Source organism: Nipponia nippon, unplaced genomic scaffold, assembly GCF_047370975.1.
Source record: "Nipponia nippon isolate SJK-2023a ecotype South Korea unplaced genomic scaffold, ASM4737097v1 scaffold_41, whole genome shotgun sequence".
Classification (NCBI taxonomy): domain Eukaryota; kingdom Metazoa; phylum Chordata; class Aves; order Pelecaniformes; family Threskiornithidae; genus Nipponia; species Nipponia nippon.
In genome coordinates this window covers 1257069-1277869 of record NW_028262360.1, presented here as the reverse complement: position 1 = coordinate 1277869, position 20801 = coordinate 1257069, and the positions used below count along the sequence as shown (strand labels likewise).

At 73.3% G+C, this 20801-nt stretch overlaps 4 protein-coding genes and 1 pseudogene across 7 annotated transcripts; 2 read left to right on the top strand and 3 right to left on the bottom strand.

The window, feature by feature from the left end:
- Window positions 1-149: 149 nt before the first annotated feature.
- Window positions 150-1434, bottom strand: LOC148052994 (uncharacterized). The gene is made up of 4 exons (XM_087777776.1): window positions 952-1434; window positions 646-863; window positions 430-539; window positions 150-355 (listed from the first exon to the last, which is right to left on the bottom strand). The coding sequence occupies exons 1-4, from the start codon at window positions 1027-1029 to the stop codon at window positions 150-152; spliced, it is 612 nt and encodes a 203-aa protein (XP_087633902.1). The 5' UTR covers window positions 1030-1434.
- Window positions 1435-1476: 42 nt separating this feature from the next.
- Window positions 1477-4498, bottom strand: LOC148052993 (uncharacterized). The gene is made up of 4 exons (XM_087777835.1): window positions 3953-4498; window positions 3782-3864; window positions 3446-3497; window positions 1477-1766 (listed from the first exon to the last, which is right to left on the bottom strand). The coding sequence occupies exons 1-4, from the start codon at window positions 4274-4276 to the stop codon at window positions 1581-1583; spliced, it is 645 nt and encodes a 214-aa protein (XP_087633961.1). The 5' UTR covers window positions 4277-4498; the 3' UTR covers window positions 1477-1580.
- Window positions 4455-8794, top strand: LOC148052992 (neuronal tyrosine-phosphorylated phosphoinositide-3-kinase adapter 1-like; annotated as a pseudogene). The gene is made up of 7 exons (XR_015709057.1): window positions 4455-4576; window positions 4672-4825; window positions 4946-5105; window positions 5753-5988; window positions 6476-7279; window positions 7381-7538; window positions 8088-8794. The product of XR_015709057.1 is annotated as a neuronal tyrosine-phosphorylated phosphoinositide-3-kinase adapter 1-like (transcript).
- Window positions 8795-10101: 1307 nt separating this feature from the next.
- On the top strand, window positions 10102-13154 carry AGFG2 (ArfGAP with FG repeats 2). Of its 3 annotated transcripts, XM_087777825.1 has the most exons (12): window positions 10102-10381; window positions 10860-10953; window positions 11046-11161; window positions 11248-11344; window positions 11433-11565; window positions 11761-11877; window positions 12147-12210; window positions 12320-12370; window positions 12478-12545; window positions 12634-12693; window positions 12776-12828; window positions 12939-13145. In XM_087777825.1, the coding sequence occupies exons 1-12, from the start codon at window positions 10134-10136 to the stop codon at window positions 12999-13001; spliced, it is 1164 nt and encodes a 387-aa protein (XP_087633951.1). In that variant the 5' UTR covers window positions 10102-10133; the 3' UTR covers window positions 13002-13145. The 3 variants fall into 3 exon arrangements, with proteins under 3 accessions (XP_087633951.1, XP_087633952.1, XP_087633953.1); XM_087777826.1 differs by lacking the exon at window positions 12634-12693 and having other exon boundaries at window positions 10102-10259; window positions 12939-13154; XM_087777827.1 differs by lacking the exons at window positions 12320-12370; window positions 12634-12693 and having other exon boundaries at window positions 10102-10259; window positions 12939-13154.
- A 682-nt stretch (window positions 13155-13836) lies between these two features.
- Window positions 13837-20344, bottom strand: LRCH4 (leucine rich repeats and calponin homology domain containing 4). Its single transcript, XM_087777775.1, has 17 exons — window positions 20076-20344; window positions 18229-18373; window positions 18011-18137; window positions 17795-17900; window positions 17586-17722; window positions 17423-17508; window positions 17209-17305; window positions 17066-17123; window positions 16845-16924; window positions 16680-16735; window positions 16471-16587; window positions 15780-16041; window positions 15629-15680; window positions 15253-15317; window positions 14990-15127; window positions 14809-14886; window positions 13837-14049 (listed from the first exon to the last, which is right to left on the bottom strand). The coding sequence occupies exons 1-17, from the start codon at window positions 20275-20277 to the stop codon at window positions 13942-13944; spliced, it is 1914 nt and encodes a 637-aa protein (XP_087633901.1). The 5' UTR covers window positions 20278-20344; the 3' UTR covers window positions 13837-13941.
- Between the last annotated feature and the right edge of the window lie 457 nt (window positions 20345-20801).

Genomic DNA, 20801 nt, shown 5'->3' with positions numbered 1-20801 from the left:
CGGGGGGGGGGGGGGGGGCAGCGCCCCCCGGGGGGTGCTGGGGGGTGGTGTCCCAAGCGGGGGGGTAAAAGAGGGGGGGGCTCCCCACGTGACCCGGTCCCCCCACGTGACCCGCCCCACCCCCACACACAGAGGTTGGAAACAAGGATTTATTGCGGGGGGAGGGGTAATGGGGGGGGGGGGGCGCCCCTCAGCCCCCCCCCCACTGCTGCAGCTTGCGGTACATGAGGAAGGCGGGTGCGGGGGGGCGGGGGGGGGGCGGGGGGGGCGCGGGGGGGGGCGGGGCGGGCAGCCAGGGCCCCCCATCCCCCCGCCCCGCCCCCCCCGCCAGCGCCTCCACCTCGGGGCCGGGACCCTGCGGGGGTGGGGGGGGGGCCCCGTCAGCACCCTGGGGTGCGGGGGGGCCCTGGGGGGAGGGGCCTGACTCACCTTGGGGGGCGGCGCGGGGGGGGCGGGACCCCCCTGCGCGGCCCCGGCGGGGGGCACGCTGAGGCTGACCAGGCCGCGGTAGAGGCGCTGGGCCGGGGGCACGTTCATGGCTGCCAAAGGGGGTGAAAAAGGGGGGATTTGGGTTAAAGACGGGGCGGGGGGGGGGGAGGGGATCCCCCCGCCCCTCCCCCCACCGCGCCTTCCCCCCCCCCTCACCTCCGGCCGCCGCCCCCCACGGCGCAGCGGGCGGCGAAGGAGCAGCCCAGGAGGGCGGCGGCCGCCCGGGGGGCGTCGAAGGGGGCCCGGGCCTCCCCCCCCCGCGCCCCCCCGCGGCTGCTGTGGGGGGTGGGGGTCCCCAGCGGCGCGGGGCCCCTCCCCCCCTCCTCCTCCTCCTCCTTCCCGGCGTGCACCGCGGCGCTCAGCTCGAAGCGAACCTGGGGGGGGGACGGACAGGAGTTAGGGGGGAGGGGGGGCACAGTGACACCCCCCCCCGTATTTTTGGTTCCCTCCCCCCGCGCTGACCTGGCGGGGACCCCCCCCGCGCCCCCCCCGCCGCAGGATCCCCCCGGGCGGCGGAGCCGGAGCCTCCGGCGGCCTCATGGCGGCGGCGGCCACGCCCCCTTTGGCCACGCCCGTTCCGCCTCTGACCACGCCCTCCCCCGCGGCCGGCGGCACGGGCCCGCCCCCAGATGGCACCCGAGCCCTTCTCAAAATGGCGGCCGAGCCGTCCCGAGAACACGGTCGCGACCTCCCCAAGATGGCGGCCGCGACCCTCTCAAAATGGCGGCCGCGCCCCCCCCAAGCTCGCCGTCCTGACCTTCCCAAGATGGCGGCGCCGCGTTTCCCCCCCCCTTCGGGCCGCCGGTTCGAGTCCCGCCTCAGCCGGGAGCACACCCCTCCCAATTAACCACGCCCCCTAAATTAACCACGCCCCTCCCCCCGTGCTGTAAAAAATCGCGGCTTTATTAAAAAAGGCCCCAAAATGCGCGGGGGGAGGGGCGGTGACACACACCCCACCCCACCCCCCCCCCATCGCCCCCTGAGAACCCCGGGCCCCGCTGCACCGCACGTCCCCTACCCCCCCTCCCCCCCCAGGTCCCCGCGGGGGGGGGGGCGGGGGTCCTGCCCCTCCCCCCCGCCGCCCGGCACGCTCAGGCGGGGGGCCCGTGGGGGCGGGGCGCGGGCAGGCGCGCGAGCTGCTGGGGGGTGGCCAGCGCCCGCAGGATCCCGTTCTCCCGCTCCAGCGCCGCCCGCCGCTCCCGCAGCTCCCTGATCTGCTCCCGCAGCAGCTCCACCTCCTCCCGCACCGCCAGCAGCAGGTGGCTCTTCACCAGGTCCTGGGGGCGGCCGTCAGGGGGGACCCACGGACACCCCCGCCCCCCCTGGGACCCACAGCCGCGTCCCAGCCCCCAGCTGGGACCCACGGACCCCCCACAGCCCCCAGCTGGGACCCACAGCCCCCAACTGGGTCCCACGGACCCCCCACAGCCCCCAAACGGGACCCACAGACACCCCCTGCCCTGAGGCAGGACCCACAGCCCCATCCCAGCCCCCAGCTGGGACCCATGGACCCCCACAGCCCCCAAACGGGACCCACAGCCCCCCGCTGGGACCCACCCACCCCCCACAGCCCCCAACTGGGACCCACGGACCCCCCACAGCCCCTAGCTGGCACCCACGGACCCCCACAGCCCCCAACTGGGACCCACAGCCCCCAGCTGGGACCCACGGACCCCCCACAGCCCCCAACTGGGACCCATGGACCCCCACAGCCCCCAAACGGGACCCACAGCCCCCAGCTGGGACCCACGGACCCCCCACAGCCCCCAACTGGGACCCACGGACCCCCCACAGCCCCCAGCTGGGACCCACAGACACCCCCTGCCCTGAGGCAGCACCCACAGCCCCATCCCAGCCCCCAACTGGGCCCCATGGCCCCCCACAGCCCCCAGCTGGGACCCACGGACCCCCCACAGCCCCCAACTGGGACCCACGGACCCCCCACAGCCCCCAACTGGGACCCACAGCCCCCAGCTGGGACCCACGGACCCCCCACACCCCCCAACTGGGACCCACGGACCCCCCACAGCCCCCAAACGGGACCCACAGACACCCCCTGCCCTGAGGCAGGACCCACAGCCCCATCCCAGCCCCCAGCTGGGACCCATGGACCCCCACAGCCCCCAAACGGGACCCACAGCCCCCAGCTGGGACCCACGGACCCCCCACAGCCCCCAACTGGGACCCACGGACCCCCCACAGCCCCTAGCTGGGACCCACGGACCCCCCACAGCCCCCAACTGGGACCCACAGCCCCCCGCCGGGACCCCCGGACCCCCCACAGCCCCCAACTGGGACCCACGGACCCCCCACAGCCCCCAACTGGGACCCACAGCCCCCAGCTGGGACCCACGGACCCCCCACAGCCCCCAACTGGGACCCACGGACCCCCCACAGCCCCCAGCTGGGACCCACAGACACCCCCTGCCCTGAGGCAGGACCCACAGCCCCATCCCAGCCCCCAACTGGGACCCATGGACCCCCACAGCCCCCACCTGAGACCCACGGCCCCCCCACGCCCCCCAACTGGGACCCCCGGACCCCCCACAGCCCCCAACTGGGACCCACAGCCCCCAGCTGGGACCCACGGACCCCCCACAGCCCCCAACTGGGACCCACGGACCCCCCACAGCCCCCAAACGGGACCCACAGACACCCCCTGCCCTGAGGCAGGACCCACAGCCCCATCCCAGCCCCCAACTGGGACCCATGGACCCCCACAGCCCCCAGCTGGGACCCACAGCCCCCAGCTGGGACCCATGGACCCCAACTGGGACCCCTCAGATCCCTCCCCCACCCACCCCGAGCGGGGCCCACAGACCCCCACAGCCCCCAGATGGGACCCCCACCCCACCCCCACCAGGACCCAGGCGTTAGGGACCCCCCGCCCCCACACCGAGATGCCCCTCCCCCACCCCACGGGACCCCGCCCACCGCGGCGGGGGGAGGGGCTGACCATGGCCTGCTCGATCTTGTTGTCGATGGCCGTCACCCCGCTGCCGGCGCTGCTGGGATGGGGGGGGTGGGGGGGTGTCAGATGGACGGATGGATGGACCCGCCCCACCCCCACCCCCCCCAGGCGTCCGGGGAAGGGGGGGAGGGGGAGTCCTGTGGCCCCACCCCCCCCTTTCCTTCCCCCTTTTGGGGCGCTGAGGGGGGGACAGGACCCGGCCCCTCCCCCACCTGGCTAAAGAGGAAGCCCCGCCCCCACCCCATCCCCCCCAAGTCCCACCCCCTCCCCCTCCCCCAACCGGAAATCCCACCCCTCCCCCAGCCAGAAGCCCCGCCTCACCCCTCCTCCTCACTCTCCTCTCCAGCCAATCCCAAGCGAGCGCTCAGCCCGGGGCGGGGCGAGGGGGGCCTCGGGGGCAGGGCCTGCGGAGAGAAGGGGGTGTTGGGAAGGGGGGGGCGTGGCCAGGCGTAGCCACGCCCACCCCCCGGGGGGTGTAGCCCCGCCCCTCACCTGCACCAGCTGAGCGAAGGCCCCGAGCGATCGGGGCTGGGGGGCGGCGGCGGCGGCGGCGGGGGGCGGCCCCGGGGAGGGCCCCCGGGGGGAGTCGAGGGAGAGCGGGATCCTCCCGCTTCCCCTGGGACCCGCTTCCCTCTCGTAAAAATCCCGACAGATCCAACGACCCCGCCGCAAAACCTCCCCGGAGCCGGGTAACCGGACTAAACGGAACCGGGAAACGGCGGGGTTGGTGGAAGAACCGCTCCCGCCTTCCCCCCCTCCACCGCCGTTACCGCCGCGGACGCTGGTGATGGCGAAGCCGCTTTTTTTCCGGCTCATGGCGGCGGTGCTGGAGGCGGGGGGGGGAACATGGCGGGGCCGGAGCCGCGACCGGCGGCGGCGGCGGCGAGCGGCGGCAACGGGCTGACAGCGGCCGGAAGTGGCGGCGAGCGGAAGTCCCGCCCACGTGACGGCCGTAAAGGAGGGGGGGGCGTGGCCGCCGCTCCCTGCGCGGGTCCGCCGCGCCGCTAGGGGGCGCTGCCGCCTTCCCGCCGGCGCCGCTCTCTCCCCCGCTCCTTGTGGAGCCCGGACGCTGCGTCAGCGCCATGGAGCGGCGCGGGCGGGAGGCGGGAGCGACCGGTACGTGAAAAGGCAGGGGATGGCGGAGAGGGGAGGGGTGTTAACGGGGGGGGGACACCCTCCGGTAAACACCCCCCCCCCCTCCCTCGTTCCAGGCCGCTAGAGCCCCGCCATGGATCGCCGCCCTCCCTGAGCCCCCTGCCCCCCACCGCCAGCACCACCGGGGGGATCCGGGCGCGGGGTGGGGGGAGGGGGGGAGACGCGGATTCCCCCCCTCCCCCCCCGCCGCTCAAGATACCGGAGCGAGAGGTAACGGCGGGGGGGGGGAGGAGGAGGAGGAGGAGGAGGAAGGGGGGGGGCCGCACCATAGGCGTGGCGGCGGTGGCTAGAGCGCCCCTCCCCTCTCGCCCCTCTGCTCCCCCCCCCCAGGGATGAGCGCCCCCCAGCGGTCGGGGCTGGCCGCCGCCGCCGCCGCCTTCCTGCGGCTGGGGGGGGACGAGCGCCCCCCCGCGGCCGCCGCCATGAACCTGCTGCAGCGCAAGGGGCGCCCCGACTGGCGGCCCCCCCGCGAGGAGGAGCCGCGCAAGGGGTGGGTGGGGGGCGGGGACCCCCCTTCTGCCCCCCGGGGGGGGGCGGGGGGATGGGGGGGTCCTGGGGGGCGGGGTCCCCACCTTGTGCCCCCGGGGGGGGGACCGGGGGGGGGGGGGTCCTGGGGGGCGGGGTCCCCCCTTTTGCCCCCCAGGGTGGGTTTGAGGGGGGTGGGGGGGTCCTGGGGGGTGGGGGTCCCCCCTTGCACCCCGGGGCCCCCCAGGGGGGTTCGAGGGGGACACGGGTGGTTGGGGGGGTCCCTGGGGGGTGGGACCCCCCAAGGGTGGGTTCGAGGGGGATGGGGGCCCGGCGGGGGGTCCTCAAATATGTTGGGGTCCCCCTGTGCCCCCCACAGGGGGTTCAAGGGGGACATGGGGTCACTGGGGGGGTTGGGGGGTTCCCCAGAGATTTTGGGGTCCCCCTGTGCCCCCCCGGGGGGGTGTGAGGGGGATGGGGGGCCCTAGGGGGTTTGGGGGGGTCCCCCGTGCTTTGGGGTCCCCCCGATCCCCCTAGGGCAGCCAAGCTGGCGGATGGGGGGGGATCTCTGGGTATTTTGGGGGTCCCCTGCACCTCGCTGCCCCCCCCTCGCTGGTTGGGGGGGGTCCCCACGATTGGGGGTCCCCCTGACCCCCCCTCCTGTCCCCCCAGGGCCCCCAAGGCGCGGGAGGGGGGCTCCCTGCGGCGGCCGCTGCGGGTGGGCTTCCTGACGCTGCCGGCCCCCCAGGAGCGGGGGCCGCGGCCCTGCGCCCCCGGCATGGCCCCCCGCTCCCTCTCCTGCCACGCCGTGGGGCTCCCCGAAAGCGGGGGCCCCCCCCGCCCCCCCGGCCACCGCCCGGGGCCCCCCGAGGGCCGGGGCCTCGAGGCGCCACCCGCCAAGAGGGGTGGTGAGTGGGGGGCGGGGGGGGTGGGGGGGTTATGGGGGGCTGTGAGGTGCCGGGGGGGGGTGTGGGGGGCTGGGAGATATGATGGGGTTTTGGGGGGCTGGGGGGATTTTGGGGGGCTGGGGCGGTTTTGGGGGGCCATGGGGGGTTGGGGGGCTGGGGCGTTATGAGGGGCTGGGGGGGTTGTGGGGGTTGTGGGGGGCGCTGGGCGTTATGGGGTGCTGTGGGGCTGGCGGGGTGCTATGGGGTTTTGGGGTGCCCCGGGGGCTGGGGGGGCTGGGGGGGTACCGGGGGGCAGACACGGGGGTGCTGTGGGGTTTTGGGGTGCCCTGGGGGCTGGAGGGTTACAGGGTGCGCCGGGGGGCTTGGGGGGGCTATGGGGCGTCACCCTGAGGGGGTTATGGGGCGGGGAGGGGGCACGGGGGGTTTCGGGGTGCCGTGGGGAGCTACGGGGGTGCTGCCCCCCTGACGCCCCCCCTCCCCCCCCCAGGCACCCCGCGGGGGGGCTGCGTGCGGCAGACGCCCCCCCCGAAGCCCTCCCGCAGCCCCCAGACCCGCCTGTCGGCCGGGGCCCCCCTGCCCCACACCCCCCCCGCCGCCGAGGGGGGGCCGGGGGGAGAGGGGGAGGAGCCCGTCTACATCGAGATGGTGGGGGACGCCCGGCGGGGGGGAGGGGGGGAGCCCCGGCAGGGGGGGGGGGGCGCCCCCCTCCCCCCGAGGAGCCCGAGGCCATCTACGAGGAGATGAGCTGCCCCCTCCCCGCGGGGGAGGGTGGAGGCCACGCCCCCTTCACCGCAGGCCACGCCCCTTTCACCTCCATTCACGCCCCTTTCACCACAGGCCCTGCCCCATTTGCCACCGGCCACGCTCCCTTCACCCCACGCACCCCCTTCGCGGGCCACGCCCCCTTCGCCGGCCCCGCCCCCATCCCCCCCCCCTTCCCCAACCTCCTGGCACCCCGCCCCCCGCTGCTGGCCGCTCCCCCCCCCCCCGAGGGCTCGCGCCTGCCCCTCCCCCGCCGCGAGCCGCCCCCCCGCCCGCGCGCGCAGCCACTCCACCCCCCTCCCCCACCACCACCACCCCCCCGCCGCGGCGGGAGGGGCGGGGCGAGAGCGGGGAGGGACGGGGCTCGGGCCGTTGCCCCTCCCACCTGCCGCCGCCGAGGCCCCGCCCCCCGGGAAGCGCCCCCCCGCCTATGACAGCCTGCGGGGGGGTGGGGCCGCGGCAGGCCCCGCCCCCCCGCGCGAAGAGGAGGGCCCCCCCCGCCGGGGCCGCCGTGGGAAAGAGGCCGAGAGTGGGTGCTGGGGGGGGGAGGGGGAGGGGCGAGGCGGGGTTGGGGCGGGGTGACGCCCCCCAGGGGGCGGAGCTGACCTTTGCCCCCCCCCCCGCCCCCAGAGGCCTCGGAGCCCCCCCGGGAGGAGCGGGGGGGGCGGCTCCCCCCCTCGGGGATCCCGGTGCGAGCGGAGGGGCCGCGGGGGCGGGCGGGGCCCCCCTCCCCTGCCAGACCCCCCCCCTCCCCTGCCAGACCTTCCCCGCCTGCGGGCGGCCCCCAGGTGGGCACGGGGGGCACGGGGGGCATTGGGGGGGGCAGAGAGGGACATGGGGGGGGACACGAGGGGGTCACAGAGCCCCGGGGGGACATGGGGGGGGGGACGGGGGGGAGGGAACACGGGGGGGGGACACACATGGGGGGACGTGGGGGGGTGTGGGGACACGGGGGGGACATGACGACATGGGGGGGGGTCATGGGGACATTGGATGGGGGGACACAAAGGGGGTGGGACATGGGGGGGTCACAGGGGACACGGGAGACACTGGGGGACGTGGGGACGTGGGGGGGTCACAGGGCCCGGGGGGGACGACATGGGGACACGGGGGGGTCACAGGGCCCGGGGGGGACATGGGGACGTGGCGGGGGTCACAGGGCCCGGGGGGGGACATGGGGACACGGGGGGTCACAGGGGACATGGGAGACACTGGGGGACGTGGGGACGTGGGGGGGGTCACAGGGCCCGGGGGGGGACATGGGGACAAGCTGGGCGCCCCCATCGCTGGGGGGGTGACGGGGACCCACGGTGTCCCCTGACCCCCCGCCCCCCCAGACCTCCCCGGGGGCCCCCGCCTGGGCCGCTCGGCCTCCACCTCGGGGGTTCGCCAAGCCGGGGCCCCCCCCTTTCCCCGCGGCCCCCCCGCCCCCCGCCCTCTCTCCGGGGGGGTCCCCGCCGTCGCGGGGGGGCCCGGGGGGGTCCCCGCCGCCGCCGCCCCCCGCCCGCGGGACGGGCAGCTGCAGGAGGTGATCGACCGCAAACGCTGCGTCTGCTCTGAGGTCAAGGCCCGGGGGGGGCGGGGGGGGGGGGTCTGCAAACAGGAGAGCCTCCCGCCCCTCCCCCCCGCCTGGAGGGGGGGCGGCGGAGGGGAGACCCCCCCCCCGCCACCACCTCCCCCCGCCACCCCCCCGCCCGGCGGCCGCAGGCCGTGCTGTGGGACACGGCCATCTGACCCCCCCGCCCCCGCCCCGGGGTGCCTGGCGCATCTCCGGGCCCCCCACCCCCAAAAATACCCCCACCCCCCAAAATTGGTGGGGGGTCCTGAAATCGAGGGGGGGTCCCTAAAATGGTGCGGGGGGGACACCCAAACTGAGGGGGGTCTGCAAAGTGGAGGGGGGGCCTTAAAATGGAGGGGGGTCAACGGGGAGGAGGGGGTCCTTGAAATGGAGGGGTCTTCAAAATTGGGGGGGGTCCCAAAATCGAGGGGGGGTCCCCAGAATTGTGGGGTGCCCAGAATTGGGGGGGGGGGTCCCCAGAATTGAGGCGGGGGCCCCAGAATTGTGGGGGGGTGTCCCAAAATCGAGGGGGGGATCCTCAAAATTGGGAGGGGTCCCCAAAACGGAGGGGGGTCCCCAATAGAGGAGTGTCCTCAACATCGGGGGGGGGCGACACGGCTGGGCCGGGTTGGGGGAGGATGAGGGGTGTATTTATGGTACGTTAAGCCCCCCCCTAATTAAAATCGGGGAGGGGGCGCCCCTAAAATGAGGGGGGGGAGGATGGAGACACCCCCCCCCAGAGTAAAGGGGCCCCCAATAAATGGGGGGGGGAGAGGCCCCCATTAAGGGGGTAACACCCCTCCAATAAGGGGGGGCCCTCAATAAAGGGGGGTAGAGCCCCCCAGAAAGGGGGGGACAAGCCCCTAATTAAGGGGAGTAGAGCCCCCCCAATAAACGGGGGGGTCCAGCCCCCCAGAAAGGGGGGGGGGTGCTGTAACTGCTTTGCAAATGTATTTATGGGGGGGGGGCGCGGGGGGGGTATTTATGGGGGTGCATCCACGGTCGAGCAGGGTCTGGGGAGGGGGTTAGGCTCCGGGGGTCCGCGGTGCGGCCTGTGGGGGGGGGTGTGTTGGGGGAACCCCCCCCAACGTGGGGGGGTGCGAGGGGAGGTGGGGGTCTCCCCTGGGATTTTTGGGGGGGTACCGTTGGGGGAGGGGGTAAAGGGCCCCCCCAAACCCCTTCCTGGGACCCCCCAGCCCCTCTGTGCCTCGCCCCCCCTCCCCGTTACCAGAATTGCCTTCGTCCCCGCGGGGTCCGGGGGGGCCCCGAATTTGGGGAGGGGGGTGGGGGGAGGGAAAGCGCGGGAGGGGGGAAATCTTTTGTAACGTGGTTCTGTGCACTATTAAAGAGAGAAGCGGCTGGAAGCGCTCGCCTGAGGTGAGGGGGGGGGAGACCGCAATGAGGGGAGCGGGACCCCCCCCACGCCGCCCGCTCAGACTATGACGGGGTAAAACACAACGTGCGCGGGTGGGGGGGGGGGGGATAATAGTGAATTTGTGTGAAAACGACCCAAAATGAACGGCTCACCCCTTGGTTTTGGGGGGGTGAAACACTCACCGGGCGCTGAGGGGAGCGGAGGACGCGCTGAAAAGGGCGGGAAGAGCCGTTGGGCGCGCGACGGCCGCCGCCGCGGCGGCACGTGCGCGGCGCCTGCAGGGGGCGGGACCTGGGGCGGGTGGGGGAAAGGGGAGGGGGGGGTGGTGCCGCGGCGCGCGCGCGCATGCGCAGCCCGCCGATTGGCCAACGCGCCTGCGCGGTGGGCGGGGCTTTGTGGCGCATGCGCGGTGCGCGCCGCCGCCGCTGCCGGGGCAGGGAGGGAGGGAGGATGGCGGCGGCGGCGGCGGCGGGCGGCGGCGGCGGCCCCGGGCCGGGAACGGGACCCGGCGGAGGTGCCGGTGGCCGGAAAGGAAGCACAAACCGGGACGCGGAAGCTGAGGTTTGGTGCCGACGGGTGAGGGAGGTGGTGAACGCTTCCCCCGCCAACCGGCTCTGCTTCGAGTGCGGCCAGCGCGGCGTCACCTACGTGGACGTTACCGTGGGCAGCCTCGTCTGCACCGGCTGCTCCGGGGCGCTGTGAGAGGGGCGGGGCCGGGGCGGGGCCAAGGGGTGGGGAGTGGGGCGTGGCCGGAGAGGCGGGACGTGGTTGCGGGTGGGGGCGTGGCCAGGGTGGAGGGGCGGGGGCCAGGTGCTTCAGGGTGCTGGGAGGGGGGTGGGGCCAGGGCAGTGGGGAGGCGTGGCCAGGGTGGAGGGGCGGGCCCTGGGTGGTGAGGGGCGGGGCCACAGTGGGGAGGTGTGGTCAGGATGAAGGGGCGGGGCCAGGTGCTCGGGTGCTGGGTGAGGCGTGGCCAATGGAGGGGCGGGGCCACTCCAGGGGCACCAAACCAAGCAGTCACTGATTGGCTGTACCCACCAAGGGGCGGGGCTTCCCGCGTGGGGGCGTGGCCCAGGCACCTGGGCATCGGCGGGGCCCTTTCATAACGAATCTTTGGGGGGAAAAACCCCTTTTTTGGGGGTTCCCGGGGGGCGCTGACCCCCCAAATCCCTCCGGCAGGCGGGGGCTGAACCCCCCCCACCGCGTCAAGTCCATTTCCATGACCACCTTCACCGAAGGCGAGGTGCTGTTCCTGCAGGCCCGCGGCAACGAGGTGAGGGGGAGGGGAGGGAGCTGGGGGGGGGTCACCACCCCCTCCCCTTCCCCCCCCCCCCCCCGGGTGTCCCCATGTCCCCCCTCCCCCAGGCCTGCCGGCGGGTGTGGCTCGGCACCTTCGACGCCCGAACCTCGCTGCTCCCCGACTCCCGCGACCCCCAGAAGGTGAAGGAGTTTCTGCAGGAGAAGTACGAGAAGAAGCGATGGTACGAGGGGAGGGGGGGATGCGGTTTGGGGGGGGGGGGGCAGCACGGGGGGGGGTCCCCCCAAATAAATATCCCTCCCCCGGCAGGTACGTGGCGCCGGAGCAAGCGAAACCTCCGCAAAGCGCCGCGGCGGAGCCGGCGCCCACCCAGCCGCTCCTGGGGGACGCTGGGACGCTGCTGCAGGTGAGGCGGGGCCGGGGGGGGGGGGCGGGAGGAGGGGGCCGGGGGGAGGGGGAGCGGCACCCTAATGCCTGCTGTGCCCCTCCCCCAGCCCCGCCCGGCCCCCCACCCCCCACCCCAACCGGCCCGGAAAGCCAGCACCGATCTCTTGGCCGACATCGGGGGGGATCCCTTCGCCGCCCCCCAGCCGCCGCCCGCCTTCGCCGCCTTCCCGGGCTTCCCCGGTGAGCTGGGGGGGTGGGGGGGGACGACCATAGAGATGGGCGGGCAGAGGGGAACTGGGAGGACCCCCGACCAGCGAGCGCTGGCCCAGGGGAAGGAAGTGAGCTGCTAGAGCGGCCGCACGCGGGCCCGGCTGGGCCATAGAGCGCGGGGGGGGGGCTGTGGGGGTGACCCAGGGCCCCCCCCGCGCCCCCCAGGCCCGGCCCCGCCCCGCACCGCCTTCCCCAGTTTCGATGCCTTCGGAGCCGGCCCGGGAGCGCCCGCGCAATTCGGGGGGGCTGCGCCCCCCTTCCACGCCCCGCCCGCACCCACAGGTACCCGGGGACCCCCGGCGTTAATTGGGGGGGGGGAGCTGGGGGTCCCCCCATTCCTTGCGGGGCACTGGGGAGGGGTCTGGGGTTCCCCCCGCTCCCCGTGGTTCCCCGGGGTGAATGGGGAGGGGTCTGGGGGCCACCAGGACCCCCCCACTACAAAGGGGGAGGGGGTTTGGGTGCCCCCATCACCCTTGGGGGGTCCCAGAGGGGGGGTTGGGGGTGTCCGCCCCCCCCCCCCCCCCAGCCATGTCTCTTCTTCCCACTCACAGGGGGCGCTGCTGCACGGGGCGGGGCTGCCACAGCACCGCCCACAGGGGGCGGAGCCTCTGCCAGGTACCACGTGTGGGCCCCCCCCCCCCAATTGCCCCCCCTCACCTGGCTGGGGGGGGAGGGGCAGGAGCCCCCCACCCCCCAGCTCAGCCCCTCCCCCATCCCCCCACAGCCTCTTCGGGCCCCCGCGCCCCCCCGCCGCTGCCCCCGCCGCCTTACGGGGGTAAGTTGGGGTTCTCCCCTCCCCCCCCCCCCCCCCCACCTTGGGACCCCTCCCCCCACCGTGACGGGGCACCCTGAGGTGACGCCGCTGCCCCTCCCCCCCCCCAGGCTACACCAACCCCTTCGCCGCCCCCCGCCCTCCACCAACCCCTTCCAGAGCAACGGCCCCGCTGCCGGTGAGTGACACCCCCCACCCCCCACCCAAAACCGGGATGGGGTTTGGGGGCCCCCCCCAATTCCTTCTCTGTCCCCTCCCCCCCATAGGTGCCGGTTTTGCCACCCCCCCGGTGCCCGGGGGCTTCCCCACCCCCTTCCAGGCTGACGGTAAGAGCCAGCGGGGGGGGGGAGGGGCAAATATTGGGGTACCCTGCCCCCCCCGACTGACCCCCGCCTTTTTACCCCCCAGATTCACCCTTCGGTGCGTTCAGCGTTGCCAAAGCCTCCACCAACCCCTTCGTGGTGAGCGGGGGCAAGATGGGGGGGGGGGGCAATGGGGGAGGGGCAAACCCCCTTTTTGCCCCTAGCCCCACCCCCTTTTTGCCCCCAACCCCCCTTCTTGCCCCCCCCAGACGGTCCCGGCCCCGACGGCCCCCTTCGGCATCAAGCACCCGGCCACCAACCCCTTCCTATAGTGGCCGCCGCCGCCGCCTGGGGGGGTCCCCGGCCCCCCGGGTTGCTGAGGGGACCCAGGCGCCCCCCACCCCCGCAAGGACCAGGTTTTATTTTTTTGAGAGATACATGGCAATATCTAATATATATTCTATAGAAACTGCTCTGCTCTCGGCCCTTCCCTCCACCCCCCGCACCCCAATACCCCCCCCCCCCAATGCTCCATAGCCCCCTCCCAGAGCCAACCCCACCCCCGTTTCCCCCACTTTCAGCCCCTGCCCTCAGTAAAAATGGCTGCTGCGGGCATTGCCGCCTCCTTTGCCCTCAGTAAAGATGGCTGCCTGGGGCGTCCCCTCCCCTTTCTCCCTGCCCTCAGCCAAGATGGCAGCCGGGTCCCACACTGTGGGGGGGGGAGGGGGGGACAGGGGCTGCCTGCCCTTAACTAAGATGGCCACTGTGGTCTCACCTCCTGTGTCCTATACTGGGGGCAAAGGTGCCTGCCCTCAGTCAAAATGGCGGCCGATGCCTCCATCTCTCATGAGCAGGGTGAAGGTGGCTCACTGCCCTCAACCAAGATGGCAGCTGCGGCCTCACCTCCATGTTCTACACTGGGAGTGAGGGTGTCTCCCTGCCCTGAGCCAAGATGGCTGCCAGGGCGTCACTACTGCCTCATGGAGGGGAGAGTGGCTGCCTGCCCTCAACCAAGATGGCGGCCAAGGTCCTCATCGCTCACACTGGGGGGGAAGGGTGGTTGGCTGCCCTCAACCAAAATGGCGGCCAAGGCCTCACCTCCATGTTCTACGCCGGGAGCAAGGGCGCCGGCCTGCCCTCAGCCAAAATGGCGGCGCCAGATCAGCTTCACCCCGCCCCCCCTCCCCCCCCCCCGCTCCCCACCAATGACAGAGCCGAGGCCGTGGTGGGGGCGGGGCCTTGTTGAGGCTGGCGGGGTGGGGGAGGGGGGGCTCAAGGGGTGGCGGGGGGAGGGGCGGCCCCCAGTAGCGCCCGCAGGGTTCGGGCCAGCGGGGCCAGCGTCTCCTCCTCCAGCACCTGCTGGGGCTGGCAAATGGCGGCCTGGGGGGCAAAGAGGGGGGGGCAGCGTTAGGGGGGAGGGGGGCACAGGGGCGGGGGGGGGGAGGGGGCAGCGGAGCGGGGGAGGCGGCGGCGGCGGCGGTCCCGTTCGGGCGCGGAAAGGACAAAAACGGACAAAGAGCTGCGCAGCGGCGGGGCGGGGGAGGGGCAGAGCCCCCTCCCCCAAGTTTTGAGCCCCCCTCCCCCAGCTAGCGACCCCTCCCCCCAGCTTTTAGCCCCCCCCCCCCCCCCCATTCAGACACCACCTATAGGTACGTATATATCAAATATAATTTAGGGGGGGGTCTCCATAATTAGAATAATTAACTATAATAATCATTATAATAATTAATTCTAAGTCATAATAATTAATTATAATAATTAAAGGGGGGGATCAGCCCCCGGGGGGAGGGGGTTCAGCCCCCCCCAACCCCCATCCCTGCCTCAGTTTCCCCAAGGTTAAGGCACGAGAAGGAAAGGGGGGGGGGGGGCTCCCCCCGGGTTTGGGGGGTCGGGGGGGCTCCCCCCGGGTCGGGGGGGGGGGTCCCCGGGGGCCGGGGGCCCCCCCTCAGCAGCCGAAGAGCGCGCGGTAAGCCGCGTAAAGCAGCGCCATGACGAGGCCGTAGAAGAGGGCGAAGCCAGCGAGGAGCCCGGGGGGCGCCGGGGAGGGGGCGGCTTCACCTGGGGTGGCGGGGGGGGTCCCACGTCAGCGCAGGAGGGCGTAGGACCCCCCCCCCCGAAACCCCCCCCCCGCAGCGGTACCTCGGGGACCCCCAGGCGCCGGCAGGCCTCCAGGAAGCTCTCCACGTTCCTGCGGCTGTTGGCGGGGCTCAGCTTGGGCTGGGGGGGAGGGACACAAGAGAAGGAGGGGGGGTTGGGGGAGGGGACTTTGGGGCGGGGGGGGGGTGTGTGTGTTTCGGGGGGGTTTCGGGGTGCGACTCACGGCGGCGGGCGAGGGGACGTGGATGAAGGGGACGAGGCGGGGGCGCAGGCGGTTGGCCAGGCGGCAGAGCAGCTCCCCGTCGCTCAGCGCCTCCCCCAGCTCCTCCGGCAGCCGCAGCTGCAGCAGCGACTCGATGCTCTGGGGGAAAGAAAAGGGGGGGGGGCGTAAAATAAAGGGGTCCCCCCCCCCCCAAAAAAGTGATTTAGGGGGGTACAGACCCCCCAAATAAAGAGTTACCGGGGGGGGGGGGGAGGGGTCTCTACCTGCCGCATCTCGGCGATCAGCTCCCGCTCGTCGGGGTCCGGGGCGGCGTCGCGGGACGGGGGGGCTGCGGGGAAGAAATTTGGGGGGGGTCACGGGTGAGGGGGGTCACGGCGGGGGGACGGGGACGACACAAGGAGGGGACGCGGGGGGGACGCGCGGGTCCTACCGGGCTTGGTGGCAGCGGCGCGGGGGAAGGAGGAGGAGGGGGAGGGGCGGAAGAGGAAGCTGGGGGGGGGGGGGGGGGCGGGGGGCGAGGGGGGGGGGGGGGGCCGGGGGCTTCGTCCGGGCCCTGCAACGGCAGCGGGGGTGGGGGGGTGGGGTCATCAACGCCGTCGCTAATTAGCGCCGAGCCTAACGGGGGCGGCCCGCACTCACCGCTGGCGTCCTGGGCTGCCGCGGCGGGAGGGGGCCCGGCTCCGAGGGGCTGCTGGGGGAGAGCGGCCCCCCCGTGTCACCGGGGCTCGGGGGGGGACACGGGGGGGGGACACGGGGGGGGGGGGGGACACGGGGGGATGGGGGCACCCACCTGGGGCCAGCAGCGGGGGCGGGGGGGGCCTGGGCAGCCGCTCGCAGGGAGCTGGAGGGGGGAAGGTGGCAGCCACCCCGCCCCGCCCCCAATCCCAGTCCCAAACCTGTCCCCAGCCCCAATCCCAGTGCCCCGTCCCAGTCCCGAACCTGTCCCCATCCCGAATCCCAGTCCCCCGTCCCCAGTCCCTATCCCAAATCTCTCCTTAGTCCCCATTCCCGTCCCCATTCCCAGTCCCCCAGCCCCAATCCCAGTCCCAAACCTGTCCCCGTCCCCAATCCCAGTCCCCCGTCCCAGTCCCGAACCTGTCCCCAGCCCCAATCCCAGTCCCAAATCCCCCCTTAGTCCCCATTCCCGTCCCCAATCCCGCTCCCCCAATCCCATCCCTAATCCCCATTCCCCTGGCCCCAATCCCGCTCCCTGCCCCCAATCCCATCCCTAATTCCCATCCCGTTCCCCTCTCCCCATTCCCAATCCCCATCCCCAATCCCATCCCCAATCGCTTTCCCTAATCCCCATTCCCTGTCCCCAGTCCCATCCCTAATCCCTGTCCCCAGTCCCTGTTCCCACTTTCCCTAATCCCCATTCCCCTTCCCCAATCCCGAATCCCCATTCCCTGCCCCCAATCCCAGTCCCTAATCCCATCCCCAATCCCCAATCCCCAATCCCAGTCCCATTCCCAATCCCGTACCTGTCTCTCCGCTCCAGCCCCCGGCTCCTCCTCTCCCTCTCCTGCCAGAGCTGCAGGCTCTCGGGGCGCCGCCGCCCCTCCCCCGCCCCCTCCCCCTGCCAGGGGACGGGGACCACCCTGGGGGGGCGGGGGGGGGGGTCAGCGGGGACCCCCCAACACCCCCCACCCCCCCATGACCCCCAAAACCCCCCAGAGCCCCCAGCACTCACCGGCCACCGGCCGCCTTCTCCGGGGTGTCACCTCGCGGGGACGAGCCCTGCTGCTCCTGGGGGGGGCAAAGGGGGGGCCCTGGGGTTTGGGGGGGTCCTAGGATTTGGGGAGCCCCCCAAAATGGGGGGGGGGCGGGTCCCGGGGGTGGGGGACGATGCCGTCACCTCCAGCGGGGTCTCCTCCTCCTCCTCCCCGGTGAGACTGCCCTCGATGAAGTCAACCTGCTCGGGGTCGCTGTCACCAGCTGTGGGGAGCGGGGGGTGACACCGGCCCCCGGGGGGGTGACAGGGGGTCCCCAAGGGGTGACACCAGGTCCCGGGGGGGTGACAGGGGGTCCCCAGAGGGTGACACCGAGGGGGTGACACCGGGTCCCCACCCCGCTCACCTGCCCCGCCGCGCTTCTCCCTGTGCTGCCGGGGCAGCTCCGAAAACTCATCCGTGGACTGAAATGGTGGAAAAGGGGGTGCGAGGGGGGGGATTTAGGGTGGGGGGCACCCCAAGCCCCTCCCCCCGCGCCCCAACACCCACCTCGTTGCCGGACCAGCGCTTGCTGCCGCTGTCGACGCTGTTGAAGCCGGAGTCCAAGCCCCCGCGCTGCCGGAGGGGGCAAAGCTCCTCTGTGAGGCTGGGGGAGGGGTAAAAAACAAGGGTGGGGGACCCCAAAAAACCCCGGGGGGGGGGAATTGGGGGGATCCCCCCCTCTTTGAGACACCCCCCCTCCTCTTTGAGACCCCCCCTTTACCATGGCGGGGGGGGCCGGGTGGCGGCGGTGGCCTCGGCTTCAAGGTGGAGGTACTTGAAGATGTGGACTTTACCCTTCAGGCAGACCTGGGGGGGTCGGGGGGGGTCAGATGGGGTTTGGGGGGGCCCCAGGGGTCCCCCCGACCCCCCCGGACCCCCCTCACCTGGGCGGGGGGCGACTGGAGGGGGTTGTTATCGGCCAGGATGATTTGGAGGTGCCGGAGACGCCGGTAGCAGCGGGGAATGGCGACCACCCGGTTGCAGGAGAAGTCGAGGCGGACGAGGGGCAGCTCCGACAGCTCTGGGGGGAGACGGGGGTCAGTGGGGACCCCCCCCCCCAAAGTGGGGGGCCCCCCCCGAGCCCCCCACCCACCTGCGGGCAGCACGGTGAGCTGGTTGCGGCGGAGGTTGAGATCCCGCAGCGATTTCAGCTGCCCGACGCCGGCCGGCAGCGCCCGCAGCTCGTTACAGCTGACGTCCTGGGGGGGGGCGGGGGGGAGAATTAACGAAGCGAGGTGACAACGGGGGGGGGACGGTGACAAAAAAGGGGGGGGGTCCTGGTGTCGTCACCCCCCCCCTTTGTGCTCACCAGCTGCCGCAGGGCGCCGAGCGCCCCGATGTTTTCGGGGAGCTGCGCCAGCCGGTTGTTGCCGGCGTTGAGGACGCGGAGGGGCAGGAGGCAGAGGCAGGCGGGCAGCGAGGTCAGCTGATTGCGACTGCAGGCAGGGAGCAGGCAGAGAGCGGGCAGGGGGTGACCGGCAGCGTCAGGGGGTGCCGCCGGACCCCCGCCCCGGGGAAGGGCGGTACCTGAGGTCGAGGTGGGCGAGGGCCTGGAGGTTGGCGATGGCGGGGGAGACGCTGCGCAGGCAGTTGTGGTAGAGGCTGAGCCCCTCCAGGGAGACCAGGCGGCAGGCGGCCTCCGGCACCTCCCCAAAGCGGTTGCGGGAGAGGTCTGCGGGGACGGGGACGCATGGGGACGGGGACGCGTGGGGACCGGCAGGGATGGAGGACCCCCAAGGATGGGGACAGGGACCCTCGGGGATGGGGACCCCTTAGGGCTGGGGACCAGGGACCCCCAAGGATGGGGACAGGGACCCTCGGGGACAGGGGACCCCTTAGGGCTGGGGACCAGGGACCCCCAAGGATGGGGACAGGGACCCTCGGGGATGGGGACCCCTTAGGGCTGGGGACAGGGACCCCCAAGGATGGGGACAGGGACCCTCAGGGACAGAGACCCTCAGGGATGGGGACTGATGGGGACAGGGGACCACTGGGGACAAGGGATGGGGACCGAGACCAGCAGGGATGGGGACAGACACCCTCAGGGACAAGGGACAGAGACCCTCAGGGATGGGGACCCTCAGGGAGGGGGACTGGTGGGGACAGGGGACCACTGGGGACAAGGGATGGGGACAGAGACCCTCAGGGATGGGGACCGGGGACCCTCTGGGATGGGGACAATCAGTGATGGGGAGCAGCAGGGACAGGGGACCGAGATCCTTCGGGGTGGGGGACAAGGGGTCCTCAGGGACGAGGACAAGGGGTCCTCAGGGACCGGGGAGCCTCAGGGATGGGGACCCTCGGGGACAGGGACCCCTCGTTCTCCCCCGCTCCCTCCCCGGCGCCGTGGGGGGGGTCAGCTCGGGGCCGGCGGGGGACACACACACACACGGGGCAGATCCACCCCCCCAGGTGACCCTAGAGTGTCCCCAACAGAGGACGTTAATGAGGGGGTAACGAGGGGGCACCCCCACCCCTCCCCTGAGAAGGGGCTGAAATGGGGGGTGCCAAGCCCTCAGCCCCCCTTTTCAGGGCCGGTCTGGGGGAGGCCGATGGCACCCCAACCCCGCCGGAAGGGGAAGCCAAAGGGGAAGCGAGAGCGGCGGGGCGGCTCCCCACCCCTGCCCTTGATGGGGGGGGGGGCACAGCAGGCTGGTGACCCCCCCTCTACGCTGGGAGGGGGAAACTGAGGCAGGCAGGACCGCCCGGACCAGGCGTGCCGGCTCTTCCCGCCCCGGCACCTTGTTTATCCGGACTCCGGCCTCCCGGCGCGTTCGGCAAACCTTTGGCTTCCGGGGAGGCGGCGGCGGGGCAAGGGCGGGGTGGAACCCGCAGGCCCCCCCCCCCGGGGGGGAACCCCGTGTTACCCCGTGGAGGGGGGGCTGTTTGGGGCTCCCGGCCCCCTCCGAAAGGCCGGGATTCAGCACGAGAGGCCGAAGGCCCCCGAGAGGCTGATGGAGGGGGGGGATGCAACACCCCTGCCCCCCCCCCCCCCCCCCGGGGACCTGCCTTAGGAGGCTGGGGGGGCTGCGGAGGGGAGGGGGGAGCTGGGCCCGGCCTGGGGTGGGCAGGAGGCACCGGGGACCCCCGGGAAAGGGGCGGGGGGGGAGCCAGACCCAGCCTGGGGCAGGAAGGAGGCACTGGAGACCCCCGGGAACGGGGTAGGGGGCGCCAGGAGGCACCAGGGACCCCCGGGAACGGGGCAGGGGGGAGCTAGGCCTGGCTTGGCGGGGACAGGAGGCACCGGGGACCCCCGGGAACGGGGCAGGGGGGGGCTGCGAAGCCGCTACCGCCCGGGGAGGGGGGTATCCGGGAGGGGCGTGGCCAAGGGTGCCCCGGGGGCGTGGCTAAGGCAGGAGGGGGCGTGGTCTCACCGGCCTGCGTGGTGTCGCTGAGGTCCCACCGTCGCGCCGCCGCTACCGGGAAGGCGCGCAGGCGGCGACCGGCCAGGCTGAGGGTACCGGAGGCCGCCGCTTCTTCCAGAGCGCGTTCCGTACCGGCTCCTCCAGGCGGCGGCGACGGCGGTAGGGGCGGCAGCAGTTCCGCCGTCATGGTTCCCGCCTCACCCGCCGCCATCGCGGGGCCCCCGGCGGCGGGAGAGCTCCGCTCAGCGCGGGCGCCGCTGCTCAACTGAGAGCCCGGCCGCTGCCGCGCGGGGAGGCGGCCCTCTGGCGGGGGCGGGGCCAGCGCCGCGGCCAATCAGAGCGGGAGGGGCGCGGGGAAGCGGAAGGAAGGGGGCGTGGCCGAGGGCGGGAAAAGCAGAAGTGCGGTTTATTCTTTGATGGGTAGGCGTGAGGACCAATCGCTTTCGAGCAGGGGCGGGTTTGCCGTCCGGTCGCAGCCAATCCCAGCGTAGATGCTGGAAAGGAGAGGGTTGCAGATGTCCACCAATCGCGAGAGAGAAGGCAGAGCTAGTTGCCTGGCAACGTCCACCCAGAAGTCAGTGGACCCCGGACAGCCAATCGCATTTGAGGAGGCGGGGTAAAGACACGTGATTGATATGTAACGAACCAATCAAATTTCGAGGCCTGCAGGAAAGGTGGGAAGAGTCAAAATAACTGGGCAACGTGCGGGGGCGGGGCGTGCCGGCTCCACCAATC